Below are 23,735 nucleotides of genomic sequence, written 5' to 3' on the forward strand. Positions count from 1 at the left end.
AGAGACTTTCAACATTTTTATCGCCTCTAGACATAGACCTACGGAGGAAATGACGAGCAACAAAATTCAATTTGCAAAAAATGTAACTTCTGTCAAACACAGCACTGCAAATGAAACTTTTTTTTTATACTCACTGCAGCTTGAGGTCTGTTTTAGTTTTTTAAGACACTCCATTCCAGATGGGCTCAAACTGCCGGGTTTACTATGAGATAGGAGCAGATTCTGTCTTTATAGCCCCTGCTTCCTTTAACAACTTCAACATTTCTAGTTAGCCAAGAGAACTTGTCCACACTGCGGGTTGAAGCAAATGTGACGCATTGTTTTGGTTGCAAACTGAATATTTTGCCTGTGCAAACACACAATGATTTAGTTCCTAGTATATTTATGCCTTTAATGTGAGGTAAAAACAGTTGCAGAGGTCAACAGGTCAAATGTCCCTGTGTTATATACGGTATGAGCTTCAGAAGATTCACTGAAATAATTTATTCACTTGGTATAAACTAGACTTATGCACGCCTCAGTCACCAAGACAACAGTTAGATTTCACTGTATAATGCATGGGAAACTGGGAAAACAAAGCAGGCAGTCACACACAGACACACACACGCACACATCTACACATTCACACACTTCTAGAAGTGATTAAACTCAGCAGGACTGCAGGCCTCAGCACTCTTCTCCTTATTTACTGATAGCTTTGGAAGGGTTCACATTTGTGTGTGTGTGTGTGTGTGTGTGTGTGTGTGTGTGTGTGTGTGTGTGTGTGTGTGTGTGTGTGTGTGTGTGTGTGTGTGTGTGCGAGACAAAGTATTGTTCTCCCCCAGACAACCCCCTCCCCACCACCGGACCCCCCAGGCATAAGCATGTCTTTACATGACACTATGCTATCCGTCTCCGTCTTTCTGTCTACTCTCTAGGTACACAGGGAGAAAGACACAGAGATGGAGACTCAAACATGGAGCCAGCCATCAACAATTTGATGGAACAGATAAGGAATGATAATGTTTGGTCAACTCTGTGTGTGTGTGTGTGTGTGTGTGTGTGTGTGTGTGTGTGTGTGTGTGTGTGTGTGAGAGGGACTGTCTGTATGTGAGTACCTCTCCTCCTCTCTCGCTCCTGGAGGAGGCGTAGAGATGTGAGAAGGTGCAGGCGGTGAAGGTGATTGTGGACTCCGAGCTCCAAGAGGTCATACTCTGAGATGTGGAGCAGGTCCTGGAAAACATAAAAACGGAAACATAAAGTGAAGTGATGGTGCTCTAGATAATAGCCTCTGAAGTTATGGGATAGTTTAGATATTAACACTGACTGTAATGTTAAAGTATTGATCTATTTGATCTATCATCAGCAGCCCAGTGTGCAGCTTTCTACAGCTTTCAGACACTTTCTGCTCAATGTTTTTGGTTCTGCCTGTGTCGCTGGTAACAGAAAAATATGGCAAACATTGCTCGTGAACAAAAGTAATATATTTTGCAAACCAAAGAGATATTTTTTCTCAGGAGTTGGTGATCAAAACCAGGGCTAAAACATAAAGACGTTAATTTTTCCTTCTAGCATTCAAAAGCTGCGTGATACAGGTTGCAGCAAGGTTTATTGATTGAATTAGAGAAATAAAGTACAGATTTTATAGCTTTTTATGTTCTCTGGTCACAGTTGGAGTACTGTATCTCAGCATTAAAAACATGCCTATTGAATATAGATTGCCTTTCATGTTATAATCACGCCAGATAAATGAGCCACATAAAATGTGTCCGTAGACCCAGAGTACACCAAAATCCATAGTCTAATCAATCTGTTTTTACTTCCTTTATTTAGCATCAACAATGGAAGGATGAGCTGATTGTGGCAGCATGTGTGTGACGTCTCTGTGTTCCAGATTGACAGATTTATGGCACTGAGAAGAAGAGTATCATTTTTGACTGAAATTGCGTTGCTCAGGTGTTAGAGGTTAAACTGTTACTATGTAATGTATGTATCTATGTACACAATACTGTAGCTATGTGTGAAGTGGCTCAATATACCACTTAAAGGACACTTGCCTACCAATAACAAACATGTGGTGATGTTGAACCTTTAACATGGCAAATATGAAAAAGATTGTTGAGGTCTCCAGATACTAAGGAATAGTATTCAGAACATAAGTACAAACAACTGGCTTTAGATTTTCTCACAGGGGAAGATATTGTTGTGCTTGGTAAAAACAACACAAAAAAGACACACAGTTTATCTAGACGGGTTAGTGGCTCCAGCAGAGCAAGAAAAAAATTGCTGAGACAACTGGTGACCTCCTATCTTCGAAAAGTGTGCCGTCTCCTCCCCTCATCCTGTTCCTGTCCGTACAACATTATCTTAAACACACAAAAAAACACACCCTGTCTCACTTCAACTATCACTATGGTATTAAGGTAAACGACCCCTAAAATAGCCCAGTGACGGAGAGCCACAAAGTCTTTGAACCAGAACTCAACCTTGTACAGTAATGGACAGCTACACACACACACACACACACACACACACACACACACACACACACACACACACACGCACACGCACACACGCACACGCACACGCGCACACGCACACACACGTAAATGACACACAGTGTATCATCACAGGACACTTGACAAACCAAGGCCTTGTTGTTTTGGTTTCTCAACAATACGACCATTCTCTTCATCACAAACACAAGCTATTTAGAATACACACAGGCAGTGGGCAAACCCATGAATACACACACACACACACTCTCACAAACTCAGAGAGAAACAGTGCACCAAATTAAAGTCACCCTTAGTCACATACAGCTAGTTAGAAGTTATACACACATTCACAACCACACGCACATACCCAAGTACCAAAGTAGCTGTTTGCACACACACACACACACACACACACACACACACACACACACACACACACACACACACACACACACACACACACACACACACACACACACACACACACACACACACACACTGGTCATTGCGGTCAACGTGCCTCAACAGCTCAGTAATAACAAGTTATTAGTTTAAAGAAGAAGACACTACATTAGTTCTGTTGATGATAAAACAAGTAATAACAGCTTGTGTTTGTGTGTGGTGTTGGTGTGTGTGTGTGTGTGTGTGTGTGTGTGTGTGTGTGTGTGTGTGTGTGTGTGTGTGTGTGTGTGTGTGTGTGTGTGTGTGTGTGCGTGCTTCCCTGCCTGCCTGCATGTGTGTGTGCGTGAGACGTGCTGGCATATCACAAGCCTAATCTATCTCAGAATCTATCTCCCCCTCCCTCTGTCGTTCTCGTCTCACTCTGTGTCCAACAGCAAGTTGACATGTTTTCTTTTTTCTTTCTTTTCCAGATCATGCAGAGCTGAACATCAATATGAACTCTCATACCAGTCCTGTGGAGAGTTGATATAGCAGTTGTGAATGTTGGCTTTGCTCTCATGACTGTTGTTTCAACGATGAAGGTAGCTTGTGAATGAGAAGACCGAGCAGTGTGGTACAGACAGCGCTGGGCAATAAAGACATCAACATCAACATTTCTGAAAGTTGTGTAAACTTGTATCTGCAGCTTTACAGAGCTTTAAGACTCCTTTAACTCATTGTTATGGTTTTACGTTAATATGATTTTCTCTTTTCACACTATCATTGACAAAACAAAACTGAGTTGCATAAGGAAATAAAAAATAGACTTTTTTGTCACAGTCATGTCATGTTTGCAAACAATATTGCTGTTTTGGAGATGAGCACTTATTTTAATCATTGCTGTATATAATAATAAGTATAAACACAAATGATGTACACCATAGTGAAAAAACTAAGAGTTCTCCCTTTGGACACTTTCTGTGCATGTAGCTGTTAGTAGTGTTGATGAGGTTGGCTGAGTTGGTTTAACCGGTATGTTGTGTTAACGAGCAGCCTGGATGGCTAGGAGGCACTGATCTGGATATTGTTGTTATAATATTTAGAGAAAGGTTAGCAACGCTGAGCCGAGCTCAATGTGCTCCCTAAAACTGCAATTTCTCGGTACAGAGACGGTGGAGAGTTAGAGAAGTGCCAATAGCTCCAGTCATCAGCTTCATGCATACATTTTAGACAACTTATAGAGACTTTCCTTTAAACTAAAGGAATTCCTTTCAGTGCACAGAAAAAGGTACTGATTGCTTTTGTAGATTTAAGCGCACAAAGTCATTAACGTTTGAGAGAACATTTCACACAGAAAATCAACCTAAACTCTATTAAAGTTAAACGAGACTTTGTTTGCTCTGTGTCTCTCTCCTTGCCCCTTTCACCTCCTTCTTCTTCTTCTACTTCTTCTTAGGCTTTCCACATTATGCCTTCAATAATTACACCAATGCATTCTGGGTAAACATCAGCAGGAGGTAATGGAATAATTCATCGTCTTATTGGCTAATCAATCTCATCTCCAAGCCAATGGCTGTGTAACGTTCAGATTGAAGTTGGCTAATGGCTGGATGTTAAAACAGCCCCCACATCACTGTCCATTGAGTCTAATGTGCCTGTGAGGACGTTTTATTAGGCTGCTGTGGGAAACACTTTCAATAAGAACGGTTGGTTTTGCCGGAATAGAAAGATTTTCTTATACAACACAGTTTCATCAAACATTTACTGAAATCCTCTTTTTAAACAGACATGTTAAAGGGTCAGTTCATCCAAATGACAAAAACATTGTTTTTTACTTGCTCCTAATGAAGTCTGGCCATTCAGATAGCGTCAGCTTTTATGTGCTGAATCTCAACAGGATCCATTTCTTTGGTATAAAGTAATTCAGATGAAAATTATTCACAGCAATGCTTTAAAGTGATGGTTCGGATTAGTAATTTCACCCTAGGGTCCTTTGCACCACAACCTCGAGCCAAACAACCCCCCAGAAGCTTTTTTCACCTGGGTCGAACGTTAGCGTTATCAGCTGAATAGCTCAGTGCAGGCACTAATGGATCCAAGAGTGTATCTTGTACATTACCCCACTAATAATGCCCGAAATGATACCAAACTTCCATCAGTAAGACGAGTGCTTAGGGACGTCTACAAATTACAACACCGAAAAGAGATACAACAAAAATATTTATTAATTTAATGATTAAATAAGGTAGTGTCTCCAAACTTACCTCAATTATAACTTGTGCCGGTAGCAGTAGCAACGGAGAGCAGAAGCCAGCAGGCAAGTGCTATTTATATAAAGTCCTGGTGTACTTACAAACTTTCCAATCCATCGTTTTATGAGTACATAACCTATTTGTACTAGTGTAGAAGTTTGGTATCATTTCGGGCATTATTAGTTGGGTAATGTACAAGATACACTCTTGGATCCATTAGCGCCTGCACTAAACTATTCAGCTGATAACAACTGATTTTATCGAGGTAGAGCCAGATAACTTAAATGCCAGATATCTCAAAGCCCCAAAACTACCTTTATGTCTAGAAGCCATTGGGGTTAAGGCTTTTTGTAATTAGAGTCAACTGACCACTTAGTAAGGGTGTCACAATCACAACACGAAATTAAGTCACAATCTTGAATTTCGAATAAAAAAATGGAATCGTCAGCTGCTAAGACCGCTGTGCTGGCTGGATGGTGTTTTAAGCCCCCAACCAAGCCTTCAAGGCAGCGCTGCAACCGTCGTCTTCAAGGCACCTAACCCTAACCATAGTCTTCCAGGCAACGCTGCCTGGAAGACGACATTGGGGCTTGAAACACCAAACACTGCTGTGCGTCTGCAGTCAGTCAGCAAACTTATTTATTTCTTTTTACTTTATTGAGAAATTGTCAAGTTTCCAATTGACTGAAGATATGTTATTGTTACATTAAGTTGTTAATAAATGTTTTAAATTTGACAACGTAGTGGTACATTGCAAACAAAGGTCCGATATTATATTGCATAAAAGTCTAGTCTAAAAATGGCATAGCAACCTGTGCTTTAAAAAAAACAAATGTAAAAATCGAGAATCGAATCGAACCGTGACCTTAGAATCAAAAATGTAATTGAATCGAGGATTTGGAGAATCGTGACACCCCTACCACTTAGAATAGAATCAAATAGATCTTTATTGTCATTGTTTTCAACAACGAAACACAGTTTAGCAGCTCTCAATATGACAGTTAAATCACAGACAAACAGAAATATACAATTTAAATAGTAAAATATAAAAATAACAACTAAATAGAAAATTGAAATAGTACAAAATATAACAATGAAGATAAATAAACACGATGAGGTGGCACTATATACCTAATGTTATTGCACTTCCAGTTTTTGGGGTTTATTCCACACAAAACTCTGGTAGGGACTACTTTACTTTGCTGATCCAGATGTTTTCAGAAAGTTTGGGGATTTGCTCCTGTTTATACACCATCAGGACCATAGTACGGTCTGTTGTACGGTATTGTACAGTGTCTGTATGGCTGCAGCATGGGTAAAGTGCCCAAGACAAATTCCCCACGATGTGGGACAATAAAGTTAATCTTGAATCTTGAACCTCGTAGGTACGTTGGTCTAATGCTACCTCAAGAGTTTTCTCAGGAACAGGCAAGCCTGTTTTCAGTTATTTCCTAAATAGTAATAATGAATAACTACTTATGTATATGTTTGTTAGGTTTGTTGGTTTCTGCGTGTTTGTATTACCTCGACACCATCATATTCCTGCTCCAACGCTGGGCAGTATTGTGGCAGTCCCAGCTGGCTCAGCCATCGGGAGATAGACTGGTGCTTCATTGTGACACATATACACACACAGAGGCATGTACACAAACACACTCTGCCACTCACACACTTTCAGATGGAACCTGAAACAAAGAGAAGGAATAGAATATACATTTAATTTAGATGACTGGTGGAACAAAAAAATCCAAACAAGTAATTAGAAATGGATGCCAAAGCTACAAATTGTGAAACCTTCATTATTTAATCTCACACAATGCTAGATTCAATGCTTTTTTTTTGCAATTACTTCATGTCATTTAATTAAAAAATGAGAGCCACACAAACTTAGATGACTCATGTCCTCAGTGACCTAGCACTAGTCATGGCTCTGGAATCTGCCAGTTTACTACTAGTTGGCTTTTGGAAAAGTACTACAAGACATGAATGATACACATTTACATCCTCTTAGGGGGGTCTGGGAGAAGGGCCTGTGAACTCCAAGCACATACAAGATGTGGGAGGTTTCACTGAAAATATCTAGCCATTTCAGTCAGTACATGACATAATGTGATACTTTTCAAGGTTGTTCACAAACTACACTTCTCTCCTACAGTATCAGACTGCAGAACATATCTGTAAAAAGACAAACGACTGTTAATTAAATTGTTTCCTTTTCCTTTTGAAAACAAAAAATTCACAGGACGTGCTAGCAGACCGTTTAATTTTCACAGCAAAACTACAGATACTCCAATGCTGTAAACACCCCTGGGTGATGATGTCTCAGTCTAAATAGAAGGCTGATACTGAGCCTGAGAATAAAACTCTGTCTTCCGCCACTCAAGATAGAGCCACAAAACATTAAAAGGAATGTGCAGCAACTATCCGGAAACTGGATCCTGGGAATAAGAGCTGATATCACCCTAACACCCTGCGGATTACTACCACAAATCATTTTTACCAAGAAGCACTGGTCTCTACAGCAACATACGTGAACACAAGGTGATAAAATATTAATGATGACAGTGTTATATGTCAAGATACAGCTTGGTAAGAAAATCTGCTGAGTTAAAACTGGCTCCCTTTTAGGGAGTGTCTTACATTGGCAAAATGTCTACAGTACTGTTTCTCTATCATATCGAGACTATCTCTCCACCGTTACATATTCCATATGTATGGGGATGATCCCCCTGAGGTCAGGTACATGGATACTTCTTTAAGACACACCAGCTTGCCCGGCCACACCCTATGCTATTTCCTATAAAGCACCTGTGCTGGCGTGGAATCACTGATGGTTTGATCGGAACCGTCTCCGAGCGGCCTACAGCTGGAGAGATAGTCTCTTCACTCAGAGAACCAAGGTTACGTTATCTGCTGCAGATAGAAATTAGTATAGGACAGAACAGAACGGAACAGAAAATGAAGTGGCCATTAGTGATTACTGAGGATGTCCCGATCAAGTTTTTTGGCCCTGTTCCCACGTTCTTTCATATTGGGACTCTACCGATAGTACGGTATGTTTCTCTCTGAAATAAACAGGGCAAAGTGCATATGTCATTTTTTTTATCAGGACATAGATCTATTTATTGTGATATCATATATTTTCTGGAAAATCAATTTAGAAACTGTTAATGGCAGAAAAACACAGATGAGTATGTTTTTGGCTAATCCAGCAAATTAAATACCGTACCACTGATGCTACAATAATATCAATCAGATCTCATGTTAACTAATACACACCACACTGATCCCAACTGTTTCAGGCCACTTCATGCAATAATAATGCGGTAAAACCAAAACCACTTCTGTTTGAAAGACAGAAACACAAAAAAGCGACGACCATCTTATCAACTGATTTAGTAAAATTAGCATTACAGATTTTTGTTGATATTCTTCTGAAATGCTGACAGTCTCATAATTTTCCACCCCCATGAATGAAAAAGATGTGTAATATATGTAAATAATATTGTTCTGGATCAATAGGAAACAAATTTATATTGATGAAAACAATAATGACTTTTCTCTGCTCTATTTGAGTAACTGTGTGTTGTTGTCAGGTAGCGTCATTGTTTGTGTGTTGTCAGTGTGTCTTTTGTGTATTATGTGAGTGGCAGAGCACACATGCATGTAGGGGGTTGAACTGCCATTACGTTTTATGTCACTGGTGAAGACAGAACAACAACAACCTTGTCAGGCAAAGAGGCGGTAACTGAGCACGGGCAGTGAACCCCCCTACCCCACCCAATCAAATTAAGTTATGTCACAGAGACGTACATGATGTCACTGACTGCCGCTAAAGGTTGTTAGACCCCAGGATCCATCTCAAGGCGCGCACACACACACACACACACACACACACACACACACACACACACACACACACACACACACACACACACACACACACACACACACACACACACACACACACACACACACACACAAGCCCCGTTTTTCAATCATATCAATCTAATCTATGAGCATGTCATCATGTAGATTAGAGAAGAGGAGTCGTTCATACAGTATATGGACTCCTGTCAGTGTCAAGCACCATCTCCAGTTTAACCTAATGGAGAAATAGAGGGCGTACAGGAGAATGAATAACCTCTGTGTCCCACCAGCAATGAGCTTATACACAGTACACACGGTAGACAGTACCAGGCATCAGAAAGAAGATTCTTTCTTCATTGATATCTGGACTCTTACATGATGCCAATGTTAGAATGTTAAACAAATGATTTACCATGATTCCCAGATGAATTCCCCTTTTCAGACAGCTCATAGCGTAGATGATCGATCAAACTTAAAACTGAAGATTTACTGAAAAGGAGTTTTTTAAAAGGTGATCTACAGTAGAGCTGAACAATAAACGACATTAGAAGGCAATGACAGATGTAATTTTGTTTTAGGTACATAACTGATATGTACAATATAATAGAATAGGATATGGGTTAATACATGCTCTATAACTTTTTTTTAAATGTTCTTGCCAGAAACAGTTTTTTTTGTTTGTTTGTTTGTTTGTGTGTCACCTCATAGTAAAAGCATTGTTACTCATAGTTAGTGTGTTCAGCACACTAGTTCACACACACATGTATGCACACACTTGTACAGATGCATGCATGGAGAGTCACTGTATTGGCTCTTTCATTATGACATGCCAGATACACATTATGCTGATGTCATCTCTTACTGCCCAGTTCATCCATCAACTTAAATCATCTTCTTAAAAAACACTGGATGTCATCTTGATGAAGAGCTTCTGTAACATGCAATAAAACAAACTACAGTTGCAAAAAAAATACTTAGTGATAAATAGTAAAAATAAGTAATCAAAGAAACATAAATAATAATAATATAGTTGATGCAAACTAAAAACTAAGCTGCATTAGCAGAAATTAGCTCCAGCTAGATACCCTATATACATTACATCTGTTGCATTGCAACAATGTACGGTTCAAGTCCCCATACGGACGTAAGTATTGAAAGTGGACTGGCAGCTGGAGAGGTGTCAGTTCACCTCCTGGGCACTGCCAGGGTGCCCTTGAGCAGGGCACAAAACCCCTCCATGGGCTCCATGCCATTGTTAACCCTGCACTATCTACTGAATTGCATCTGAGCTGTGGGCTATGTGTATAAAGAGGGGTTTGCGTAAAATACATTTCAACTGCCAATTACATGGACCTTGTGGATTGACAAATAAAGCTTTCTTTCTTTTCTTTTCTTTTCTTATCTGTATGGTCCCTGTTAAATAAACACACACAAAAAGTGCAATTAATAAATGCTGACTTTTTCTTGGTGGAAATGCTCTCTTTACTGTAATGTTTCAAGGCGACACTGCCGATTTTAAAGGTTTAACAAAACCCTTTCTGAAGTAGAAACTGTAGAAACTGTCTCCTACAGATAGCAGCTACTGAGCTCCATTCAGGGAAATCATGGATAAATCAACATCAGCCCTTTCTGCCTCTTTTAAACCTCACAAACCAGTAAATGTGAGCGCTCCCTGTGAAGTTTACAAGAAATTTACATTTTAGTCACCTCTAACTGCTGCCAAATTGCCTGGTTTCACTTCCACTAATTTATAGAAAGGGAGATCACAGAGGAAAAGGGTCTCAGAACCATGCCCTCCATATGATTACTATAAAAATGTGCCATCAAGTCTTACAGTCTGAACAACTGGGATTAATTGAGAAATATGTGCAGCAAGAGGATGCCAATTAAACCTGCGTTGGCCACACCCTGTCTGTCCCAGTCTACTGCACACAGATAGTAGGACCTTTTACTGCATCTTTCAGCCAGATGATCCATGTAACAACTGAACAGCCTATTACAGACTATTGAACAGCTGTGTGTCATTTTAAAGTGTTGAGGTTTTTCCCTGATATTGTGAGCAGTTTTTCCTGTAAACCTTCCCAAGGGTCCCACAAAGCTGGTTAAAAAAAACTCTTGAAAGATCACAGAACCTTTTCAAGACAAACAAATAAATGTAAAGACTTGGAAGGAAAGCAGTTTAAGGATACAGTATGCTAGGAAAAAAAAGGGAAAACTATGCATTTCCTTTGGGAAGGTCAGATTTCTTTTCTGGATAAGAAACAAACACTGGTTGTCCCCATAAGACAGGCAACTCAGTAGGGATGCCACCAACTGGCCAAAGCCAAAGGTTTAACCATCTCCTAGGGATCTCGTTTTTACAGCACTGGCATTTTTTCTTTTTGGTTACAATGGAAGGACACAATTGTACACATTCCCAATAGTGCTGACAGGACAAGGAAGAAGAGAAGAGGTCAGCACTGATGAGTAGAAAAGACGTGAGCTCTGAGGAAAAGTATTCCCAGTAGAACCAGTGAACAAGTTCACTATACAGAAAACTGAACCCGTACTCTATTCCCTAGAGGGTTATTCTTCCAGTCCGGTCCAATCCAAGCTTCCTCTCCTTTCCTCTCCCTGTTGGTTTGACCTCAGCGGTTTCCCATGACCACATTTCTCTGGAGCACCGTCACAGTGCCATTTGTATTATTGAATATACAGTAAATGGACCTATCCCAGCATCTCACTTACTGAATGAACAGGCCTGGCTATTTGACAAAAACTCACCAACTACCAAAGCCACTATGGCAAATATCAAACTCAAAGTCCAGACCAGCCACGACAATTTTCCATTTACTCAGTCACTCTCTAATGTCTGTATTGGCTTGCCTTCTATAGTCCAAGGGCGTCCGTTTTTGCCAATCACATTAGACTGACACAATCCAACCAATTGAATTAAGCTTCAAAAATAACATCAGCATCACCACCAAGGCAATTCCAGCTCCTGTTACCGAGCCAGGAAGCACAAGGTTTCAAATGAAGGACACCACGGCATGCAGAGAAGACGAGACATTTTCACTGAGTTACAATCTCAGGCAGCTATGCTAATAATACAGGTGGCAGGTAAGGTTGCTTCCCATTTTTCCAATATGAGTAACAAGGACACAAAACAATACAAGCAAATCCGCTTGAATACAACCAGTGCACCAAAGTCAGTCAGTGCACCAAACAAATTTCAGTTCATGATTCTCATTCAATACTTGCCATACATACTAAAGCACAAACTGTTACTAGTTGTTAAAGGTCCCATGACATGGTGCTCTTTGGATGCTTTTATATAGGCCTTAGTGGTCCCCTAATACTGTATCTGAAGTCTCTTTACCAAAATTCAGCCTTGGTGCAGAATTACAGCCACTAGAGCCAGTCCCACAATGAGCTTTCCTTAGTATGTGCCATTTCTATGTCTGTAGCTATTGAAGAGGAGAGAGGGGGGGCAAGGTGGAGGGTGGGGGTGTGGCCTTGACCAACTGCCACTTTGCTCATTTGAAAGCCATGATGTCTCTCACTCATGGGTGGGCCAAATTCTCTGGGCGGGCAAAGCAGACAAAGGGGAGGTAACCTTGCTCCTTATGACCTCATAAGGAGAAGATTCCAGATCGGCCCATCTGAGCTTTCATTTTCTCAAAGGCAGAGCAGGATACCCAGGGCTCGGTTTACACCTATCGCCATTTCTAGCCACTGGGGGACCATAGGCAGGCTGGGGGAACTCATATTAATGTTAAAAAACCTCATTAAGTGAAATGTTCATGCTATGGGACCTTTAACATGTGAATGCTCCCACCAAAAATAGCTTGATGTAGCTACAAGGCCCGGCCAATATGTTATGAGCTCGATATCATTACATTCATATTTTCCAGATATTGTTATTCAATATATTAATTATATGGCAAATCTGTATATCTGTATATGTGTCGCTGTACCCCAACTGGCAGCGGCAGATGGCTGGCCACCAAGAGTCAGGTTCTGTCTGAGGTTTCTGCCTGTTAAAAGTTTTTTCTCGCCACCATCGCACCAAATGCTTGCTCTTGGGGGGGAATTGTTGCATCTCTGTAAATTAAAGAATGCGTTGCTCGGTTTTTATTTTGTGACTTTCGTTTGAATAAAGGACTATTTTTCCAGTCTTATTTCTTCATTGAAGTTTTCTGTAAAATATTGTTAAAATCTCGTCTCGTCTCGATCTCGTGAACCCAATCTCGTGTCTCGTCTCGTGAGCTGGGTGTCTCGTCACACCCCTACTTGGCACAAAGCTTAGCGTTGCAAAGCTTATCATAAACAAAGCACAATATTATACCTAACTCATGTGCAATCCAACAAAACCTATTTTTGTTGTTCAGTGTTCTGTGTACTGATTATGAGATGCCCCATGACCCAACTATCTGTTGGTGTGAATATACACATTTGGCAGAAGTGGAATATCATTTTCTTGCTGTGGTTGTGAACATGTCTGAAGCTGTCTGAATGTGTTTACCTGTAGGTTACAGTAACTACAGAAGCAGCTGAAATGTGACAGAGGAGCATATCTTAGTGAGGATCAGGTGAGACACTGAATAACTACTGTTTTCACAACAAGGAGGCAGTCTTAGGACCGATTAAGAACGGCTCCCCTTTGCTTATTTTCCTTTCTTCTAATCCTCCAAACTTGTCTTCCTTTTCCTCTGGTTTCCTAGCATGTTCTCTTTTTTTTAATCGTTTTTCTTTAATGGTTTCCAATCATCTGCTCACTCCTTCACCATCTAACACCTCTCCTTGCCTCATCTGCGTTTTTTCTACAGTTCTTCCTCTTGCACTTTATGTAGCCTTTCTGTCTCTGTTTGTCCCTCCTTCCATCTTCCATTTTTATATCTATCCATTTATTATACAATCTCTTTTCAGAGGGCTGAATAAAGAGTTAGAGCCACTTTACAGCTGTCTGCATTTGGTGCACATGTGAACTGAGACTAAACCACTGCCATATCAAGCATGGCTGGGCTTGCAGCTAAGTAGCCACACAGCAGCAAACATCTTATTTGTGTGAAATGCTAGACGACTTTCACTGTGTCTGTGCTACAGGCAGAGGGGCTATTATCACACTGCACCACAATATCAGCAGTTTTCATTTGGTTTGGATTTGTGCCTCCAGGAGGTTTGGATTTCATTTGAAGTATTTTCTCAGCTGCCAAACTGATTCAAATGTTTTCTTGGAGGCTAATTCTTCTTGCTTTATTTGGTATTTAAATACAAGTATTTGTATTTCTTTTACAAGCCCAGAGGGAAACAGGGTAATACTTTGGCAGTGTAATTTAACCCCATAAAATTACACATGTTCCAGTCAAAGTTCACCTCCTGTACTTTGACCGTGAAGGAATATAGCCTCATATTACTTAAATCACTAGTCTGACCCTAATTTGTATAATTGAATCAGTGACTCAATATCATAAAGATGCCAAAGATGTCATGCTAAAAACTGCTTGGATCTACAAAATATTTTCAGGAGATGTGAGCCAACATGTTTCTGCATCACTGTTTGATGCCCTATAAAACATAACATGTTGGATATGCAGAGAAAAACGTGCAACTTGTCATCACTTGTATGGAATCCTATAATTTTATTTGGCTAAAATTCTTGCAACTTATTTGCACAGTAGTTTCATCTTTCTTGACAATTTTATTGAAAGGTTTAGTGAAGTGAACTCTTGTTGTAAATTAATTCACTTGTTTTAGGAACATGCGTTAAGTAAAGACAATTTGCAATGTCACTCCAGGCATTGAATTTAATTAATTTGTTTTGATTTTTTTAAGAATCTATGCTCAAAAAGAACTCCCTTTTTTAAAGAAATGTAACTTGTATTTAGGATTAAATGATTGTGGCCTGGTGATAACAGCTGAAAGATAGGAGATGGGAGACAGAGAAGGGGAGGTATAATTTGCATGACTCAGCTCTGAGGTAAGAGCATTCCATCGGGGAGCTGCCTGGCTTCTGCACATACTGTAGACCTACGAACAACTTAGCAGCATCTGGTTTTCTGAAGGAGCTATGGAGAAGGTCCAACATGAAATAGTGGATCCCCCAGCAAAGAGGAATACTCAAGGCTCATTTCTCTCTTATCTGATTCGATAATCGTTTTAGAGGATTCACTGTAGCCTACAGTGTTACTGTGTTTTTCATGCTGAATCATAACTGACAAGCAGGACCAAGTGGTCTAAAAGTGCATCTATTTGAAAGCCCCTGAAGTAAAAAGATTTTGGAATCACCAAAAACTTTAACAAAAACACAGTTTCAAGAAGTCAGTGCAAAACTGTTTTCTATATTCTTACAGACTTTTTTTCAATCTTTGTCTGAGTTGAACTGAAATTATGTTTAAGTTGCAAGTCAAGTGCATTATACAAATGTGCATCCTGCCAGGTGAAAGTCAGCCATTAGTGAACTACATCTTAAATGTGTTGTAGCATGGCTGCATCTCTTTCCCCAACAAATGTCCATTAATCACAATGTGTCCATCACTAAGTAATAAATAGACTACTATGTCTTACCTTGCGAGAGTTGCAGAGCGACAGAGACACAAAGGCGGTGCAGCGCACTGCTGCATGCAGTCTGCACACTTGCTGGGGATAAATTGCAGAGTTGATGAAGGAGTCCCCGGTCACAGCGCTGATTATAGTAGCCACGTTTTGGCACGTTGCACTGGTAACTGCAAAGTTTAAATCTGCGAATGACTTCAACTGGAGTGGCTGTCGGCAACTCAGCTGAGGTCTGCAGAAAGCCACAACCTTGAAGTACCTGTCAGCACCGAGAGAGAGAGAGAGAGAGAGAGAGAGAGAGAGAGAGAGAGAGAGAGAGAGAGAGCATCACACATCCAAGTAGACCTAACGTTACACAGAATAATAAAATATAAACTGTAGGCTAAACGTTTAGCAATGCTAATTGCTAAATAGTCTGAAAGCCCTCCAGCAGCAACATATATATATATTTTTAAATTAAATCACATATGCTGTAACTGAAACTATTGACTGATGACTTCATGTTTTGTCTTTCTGTAATTGTAGCCTAAATGAAAGCATTAAAAATGCAATAAATTAGACAAGATATGTTTAAGTGACATTTAAATATAGGGTGTGCATTTGTCTCAATTGCTGTAGCCTACCTACGCATCTTATTTATTCATTAAACCCACGTAAAAGCAAGCATTAGACGAATAAAAAACAACCTAGCGACAGCTAACGTTACGTTTAAATTAAGGTTACAAATTACCGTTACTTAATCATGCTGCATTAGCTCACATAAAAATGAAATATATTCTTACATATTATTTAAGTTAAACTTACCTGGTTACATAATCAACTGATCAATTACTAACTCTTCAGTCCTAATTTCAGACAATCACAGTAGGCTATCTCAGCTGTGTAACTTAACGTCTTCGTTAGCATAATTCTTCGTTACCGTCAATTGAAATTTGTACACCCGGCCATGTTCCTTTCAAACTAAAACACATCCGTCCTCACAGGAAAATACAAAATAAAGGCCACAAAACTAAACATCATACACTCATAGACTGTTAATATTAATATTTACTTTCAATGTATACACCACACGAAACGGACAGCATAGAGAAGCTGGACGATTTTAAGATGATTATGGTATTTGTTCATGCAAATGTGTTTCAGATTCCTCTTCCAACGTGCTGAAAGAATGTTTGGGAGTCACGAACGACAGAACAACTGCATGTGCTATACATTTTGCCAAGTCTCTTTTATCCATATAAATATCCATGAATCCATTTTCTTTTTTGTATTCTACTGCCCCTGTGTGGTATTTTTCAGTAGCTGCATCAATTGGATGTAAAATGATGCCTTTCTGCAGTCAAAACATACATTGCAGATGTTAGACCCTTATTTTCATTATTTTGTACATAGCCTACCAACACCTCCTGTAAAAGGTTCCCCTCGTTTAAAACTGCGTAACTAGCAAAACATGCATTTCACGCAAATTTGTAAAACTGTATGTATGTATACACATACATACATACATATATATATACATACATACATACATATATATATATATACATACATATATATATATATACATACATATATATATATATATATATATATATATATACATATATATATATATATACATACATACATACATACATATATATATATATTTTTTTTTTTAAAGCAAGTGTGGTGGCAATATTCACCGACTACTCAATGTAATGCAATATCTAATATAAGATAATGTTAACACAATTCAGGTCCCATAAAGATTTTTTTTGAAGCAGTCTAACAGCAGCTGTTTAAATGTTAATGCTGTTAAATTCAAGTAAGTATACAGAAAATCAAGTTCAACCGTTGAATTTATTATGAGCTATGAGAGACAACAAAATCAAACATCAAGGCACCAAAAACACCAAAATTCATCTTCATCCAAGTCCATCTCTGAGCTTACGCAAATTGTGTGAAACAATTTGTGGCAGCATTCACATTGAACCCACAACAGCAATCCTTCTGGATCCTTTGGAGGGTGAGGCTGTCGGCACCGTCCACATCGCAAAATCTTCGTTTCCCATTTCTTATTTTTTGCAGCTATGTCACCTGCTCAGAGAGAGAGAAAAAAGAACATGTGTTAGGAAACTGCTGAATTTTCATGGGTTTACATGTAAACACTGTTAAGCATACGTACCAGTGGATGTTGTGGGTTCAGCAGTGGAGGAGCTGAGGGAGCTAGAAGCCTGAAGGTCTGCCAAAGATTCAAAGCTGTGCATAAAAAAATAAAATACATGACTTAGACATGTTTACTCTTTTATTATAGCTTGTTACCAACATTTTAAAATGCCAACACAAAGAAAGTGGAAGGTAACGGACATCTGGCCGAAATAAAAAGACATCCGGCATAATATCCGGCAGCACCACAATCCTGGAAGTGGAACATTGTGGATATAGACTACATATTACCGGTATATAAAGTATTTCTATTGACAGTGTAAGAAAGAAGCTGCTGTATGCTCTACAAAATCATATTAAAGATTAACATCATTATTCTTAATCTTAATCTTATGCATGCATTCACATACAAAATGTAGGCTGCTTTGTCAAAAAGAAGAGAAAAAGCAGCATTCCAGCAGCCTGTTAAAAAAAAGTAACAAAGAAAGAAGCATTGTGTGCAATATTCTACCTTCTCTTCCTACCTCTCTGTCTCTCTCTCAAACACAGACACTTTAGGGCTGCACGATCTGAGGAAAATATCTAATGGCGATTATTCTGACTGATATTGCGATATGATTCACAATATTGGAGGGAATTATCATTTTTGTATCATTATTCTCATTGAAAAATATTTAAATAAAATTAAAATGATTATAGTGTGATTTTTGTAAGGATATGTACCAAACTGATTTTTTCTTAAGTCTGTAGGATACGATTTGTAGGCCTCGACGTCTCTGCAGCACTACAATACTTAATGGAGAATGGTTTGACACATATTTTGCCATATGGATATTACGATTTCGATAAAGTTGCGATTAATTGTGCAGCGCTAACACACGTACAGTGGCGCTCACTCCGCCTCTGTCCTTCTCGGTTTGTGGGTCAGACTCGGGTTAGGTTTGGGTGGTTGATTAACATTGCAGATCTGTAGGGGTGGGAATCAGCAGAGGCTTACAATACGACATCATAACGATACTTATGTCACGACGATACTTATGTCACGATACGATATTATTGCGATTTTAAACATATTGCAAAATCCTGCGATATATTGCATTCATTAACTTTTTTCCAACTTCAAATTTTTCCCAATTTCAAATTATGTCCCCAAAATGGGCTTTTGTCAAACTTTGTCAACATCGGTTTTATCTAAAAAGATACATTTCTCTGTTTGTTCATCTCACTTCAATTGTATTGCTGCAAAATCAGATTGTCTAGCGGACAGACTGACCAACACATAAATAATAATAGATTGATACTTGGCGTCTGTGTATCGATACAGTATTGCCTTGGAAAATATTGCAATACTATGCTGTATCGATTTTTCCCCCCACCCCTACAGATCGGCTCACACAAACTAGACGCTGACACGGTTGTGTCACATGTCATGTCTCTTTGGCTTCCGGGATGCTATGTGAAATGACACTGTAGGGCGACATTACTTTTATTAACTCATTTTTTTGTTTTTAACATCATTTATTAATACCGCAAGGGAAATTCAAATAAAATTACACCTCCTGTCCTTGGTGCTGTGTGAAAAATCAAGCATTATCACAGTTATTTTTTAGATATACCAGTACAGGGCCCGTTCAAAATGTGCCTGGTTGGAACAGGCCGAGTTCTTGGCCTGTGGAATAGCTGCTTGTAGCTTTCTCCAGAACCATTGCACCCCAAAATAACTTACAGAAGGACCCCAAAGCAACCCAACTGTATTACCTGTATTTACCTGACAGAGAAATGTTACTGGTTATGTTGGAGAGTCTGATTTTACTCACAAAATATACAAATTTACAACTTAATACGGTAATATGATAGTGTCTTGGTTTTGTTTGATATCTTAATGTGAAGGGTAGACACAGAAGAATTGAAGCCAGCTATGGCATTTTTTTTCTTCCCTCAACCTTTATTGTGCGGTCATCCAACACTGTCCAAACTGCTCCAAATTCCAAACGCCAAGTTAACTGGGTACCCAGCAAGCCAAAGCGTGAAGTAGATTGGACAAATGGTCCTCGAGATATTTGAAAGACAACGGACACAAACACACACACACACACACACACACACACACACACACACACACACACACACACACACACACACACACACACACACACACACACACACACACACACACACACACACACACACACACACACACAGATTTATAGGTAGATTTGCTCAAACATTCTAGTAGTATGCACCCAAATAATTTACCCACCTGTAGGCCTACTTGTCATGTGGTGATAATATATTTATCCATGTATGACACCACAAAAAGATGCTGCTTTTCATTACATACACAGGTGATGCATGTGTGAGCAGATGGGGGGTGCAGCCAGTGCTGGACTTTGTACCCGTTTTCCTCAACCTCTATGTGCTGCAGGCTGTTTGTACAAACCTGCAGCTCTTTGGGGAGATGGAGGAACCAGTGATCAATATGAAGTATAATTGTAATTTTACAATTATCATTGATACCGCACAGTTGTACATATAATAAAATATATATATATATTTTATTATATGTACAACTGTGCGGTATATATACACTACCGGTCAATTTATTTTGGTTTTTTATTGAAATTTTAGCAGTTCAAGTCCAGTGAATAGCTTGAAATGGTACAAAGGTAAGTGGTGAACTGACTAAGGTTAACAAAAAAAGAAAGGTTACCGAAAACTGAAAAAATAATGTACATTTCAGAATTTTACAAAAAGGCCTTTTTCAGGGAACAACAAATGGGTTAACACGTAAAGCTGTTCTGCAGCAATGGAGGTTGATCAAGTTTTGAAAGTTGATCAACTTTCATTTCATTTATGTCAAACGTTTGAGTACTGATACATTGTGTTGAGATTTATCAGTCAAACTAGTTTTTTAACTAAGGAAAAGGAGCATTTACTTCACTATAATAAGAATGTAAGAACTAGTTTCTGACTGATGTTAAGGGTTACTAACTGATCACTGAGCATTTCTCATAAGAACTCTTTATAAAACTGCTGTAAAACACATCACAATGTGAGGGGGGGAGGGAGGGACAGTTCAGGCTGGTCTGGTGCTCCATGCGTCCATCAGTGGGTCTTCACTGACGGTTAAAGGGCTGTTCCAACTTGTCTGGATTACTTACAACCCCCTCTGTTTGTATAAAAGTATTGTTGGAACAAACTGTGGTACCGTACCCTCGTGAGCATTATTTGAACAGTACTGTACTGCCGAAAGTAGTGTGTTGCTATAAAAATGGCGGGAAAAAGACAATTAACAATGGAAGAGAGACAGACCATCATAACACTTAAGAATGTTGGTCTTTCCTACAGAGAAATTGCGAAGAAAGTCAAGGTGTAAGTGAGTATAGTATTCTTCACCATCAAAAGGCACTTAGAAACTGGGGGAAACTCTGACAGGAAGAGGTCTGGCAGACCCAAAGCCACAACAGAATCAGAAGACAAGTTTCTGAGAGTCAACAGCTTGCGTGATAGGCGGCTCACAGGACAACAGCTTCAAGCACAGCTTAATAGTGGTCGTAATAAGCGGTTGCAGCAAGAAAGCCATTGCTAAGACGTCAGAATAAGAAAAATATGCTTGCCTGGGCCAAGAAACATCGTCAATGGACTACTGAAGACTGGAAGAAGGTGCTATGGACTGATGAATCAAAATTTGAAATCTTCGGTTCATCACGCAGGATTTTTGTACACCGTTGAGTAAGCGAAAGGATGGTTCCTCAGTGTGTGACATCAACTGTCAAACATGGAGGAGGAAGCGTGATGGTCTGGCGCTGTTTTGCCACAGTCGGTGATTTGTACAAAGTGAAAGGCAAAACGGCTACCACAGCATTTTGCAGCGCTATACAGTACCCTCTGGTATGCGCCTAGTTGGTCAGGGGTTCATCCTACAGCAAGATAATGACACAAAACATAAGTCCAAGCTATGCCAGAACTACCTTAGCAAAAAAGAAGAAGATGGTAAGCTTAAAAACATGGAGTGGCCAGCACAGTGACCAGACTTAAACCCCATTGAGCTGGTTTGGGATGAACTGGACAGAAAAGTGAAAGCAAAGCAACCTACAAGTGCCACACATTTATGGGAACTTCTGCAACAGAGTTGGGAAGAACTTTCTGAAGAATATTTGATTTCCATTGTAGAAAGAATGCCACGAGTGTGTTCAGCTGTTATATCTGCCAAAGGGGAATACTTTGATGAGCCAAAAATGGAGAATACATTTTGGTTTATAAATTGATTCCATGATTTCTTTTTTAACTTAAATTGTTCATTTGTTCTATTCTTTCATTTCAGAGTACAATAAGACATTGAACTGCATGAATTTCAATAAAAACCTGGAAAAAATTGGGGTGTTCTAAAACTTTTGACCAGTAGAATATATACACTACCGGTCAAAAGTTTGGGGTCACTTAGAAATTTCCATTCCAGACAGAATACCAGCTGAGATCAGTTGCATTGTTTTTTTAATCAGGGCAGCAGTTTTCAGATTACATTATGTGCTTACATAATTGCAAAAGGGTTCTCGACTGTTGTAGAAAGAAGTGGCTGATCTTTAATGCAATATCTACATTGCCCATTATCAAAACCACTCATCCAATGTTCCAAAGGCACATTCTGTTTACTAATCTGATATCATTTTAAAAGGCTGACTGAGGAAACATTGGAGAACTCTTTTGCAATTATGTAAGCACATAATGTAATCTGAAAACTGCTGCCCTGGTTAAAAAAACAATGCAACTGATCTCAGCTGGTATTCTGTCTGGAATGGAAATTTCTAAGTGACCCCAAACTTTTGACCGGTAATATATAAATTACATGTAATGTAATATATGTATATATACTGTGTTGAACAGCACTCCTGTGAACTAAACAATTTACCTTGTACAGTTTGTGCTGTTGGTTACATCTGGCTGGTGACTGGAGTCATCAGTTGACACCTCAGACCTTGTCCTTTTGACTGGTGTGGATCTCGTCCTTGGAACCTCACCTTTGCTTCTCCTGTTGTTAACTTCTCCAGCACCATCATTTGTGCTGTCTGGTTCTGTCTGGCACCCGATCTCTGTGGTTCGTTTATGCTGAAACAGAACAGGAATCTGTTTTTCGAAAATAATTGTGTTATAACTAGTAGAGATGCCCAGATCAATGTTTTATTCGCCACCGATTGCCGGACCATATCGGTCGATATATCGTTTAGTTTTGTTTTGCTATCAGCCGACCTTGACTGTATAAAGCTACAGTATATGTCCGTTTGACTGTTTGTAGTGTATTGGGATCTCCGCCAGTTGGCAGCATACAGGTTATAGCCTACGTGCTGTGTGAATGAGTAAAGAATCACAAAAAGTCAATCTTGTTTTTCTTATTCCAACATGCTTAAAGTCCGTTCAATCGACAGAGCATGTAGCCTACAAAGAGCTCATCGCAGGAGCAATGCAACATGCGAGTACACTAGTATATTTCTAGAAGGACATTTGATATAATGTACCGCGGTGCCTACATACCGATTGTGTGAATTAATCAACACATATTTCTACATGCTAGAAAAGCTAAACAAAAAAATAAAATCGGGTGCTCTGTTAAAGTGGTTTGTGTAAAAGGTTACCTGGTGTTTAGGTGCTGCTTTGGATGCTGGTTCAGCCTTCATTTTCCTTCCACTCGCCGCGGATAGCTTAAGAAACTCGCTATGCTTCGCCGGGTGACGCGTGTTCAAATGCCTTATTAGATTTGTTGTGCAGAAATTTTTTAACTTGTTTCCCCCACGAGGTATCGTGTTTTTGCATACATTGCAGATGGCAAATTTTATATTTTTCTCACACACTTTGAAAAAGTTCCACACCGCCGACATGTTTTGTTTTGTTTCCGTAGCGTGTCGCGCGCCTGAGATACCACACGTGCAGCTCCTGGCCAGTGAACGAGGTGAGAGGCGGGACTAAACTACACACGCGCACGCGGTTGTTGCTTTCATCCGCTTGGGCGAGAGTGTATCGGGATTTTACCATGGAGTTTAGTTTGTTCAGTTTCGGTTTGTTAATACATCCGTGATGC

General features: G+C 39.5%; 2 protein-coding genes across 3 annotated transcripts in view; both read right to left on the reverse strand.

Moving 5' to 3' along the window:
- bcar3 (BCAR3 adaptor protein, NSP family member) overlaps nucleotides 1-16,398 on the reverse strand; it is a 75,617-nt gene extending 59,219 nt beyond the window's left edge. The window contains exons 1-4 of one of the 2 annotated variants that reach the window (XM_039811949.1): nucleotides 16,319-16,398; nucleotides 15,527-15,773; nucleotides 6,635-6,795; nucleotides 1,098-1,212 (exon numbers count right to left, since the gene is read on the reverse strand). In XM_039811949.1, the coding sequence (XP_039667883.1) occupies nucleotides 1,098-1,212; nucleotides 6,635-6,724 (205 nt within the window). In that variant the 5' untranslated portion in view covers nucleotides 6,725-6,795; nucleotides 15,527-15,773; nucleotides 16,319-16,398. Of the gene's footprint in view, nucleotides 1-1,097; nucleotides 1,213-6,634; nucleotides 6,796-15,526; nucleotides 15,774-16,318 lie in introns of those variants that run through there. The other variant, XM_039811951.1, reaches the window with a different exon arrangement.
- A 939-nt stretch (nucleotides 16,399-17,337) lies between these two features.
- Nucleotides 17,338-23,657, reverse strand: LOC120565508 (zinc finger BED domain-containing protein 6-like). Its single transcript, XM_039811354.1, has 4 exons — nucleotides 23,293-23,657; nucleotides 22,572-22,768; nucleotides 17,682-17,755; nucleotides 17,338-17,593 (listed from the first exon to the last, which is right to left on the reverse strand). The coding sequence occupies exons 1-4, from the start codon at nucleotides 23,533-23,535 to the stop codon at nucleotides 17,385-17,387; spliced, it is 723 nt and encodes a 240-aa protein (XP_039667288.1). The 5' UTR covers nucleotides 23,536-23,657; the 3' UTR covers nucleotides 17,338-17,384.
- Between the last annotated feature and the right edge of the window lie 78 nt (nucleotides 23,658-23,735).

The sequence above is a fragment of the Perca fluviatilis genome, chromosome 9 (assembly GCF_010015445.1).
Source record: "Perca fluviatilis chromosome 9, GENO_Pfluv_1.0, whole genome shotgun sequence".
Classification (NCBI taxonomy): Eukaryota; Metazoa; Chordata; class Actinopteri; order Perciformes; family Percidae; genus Perca; species Perca fluviatilis.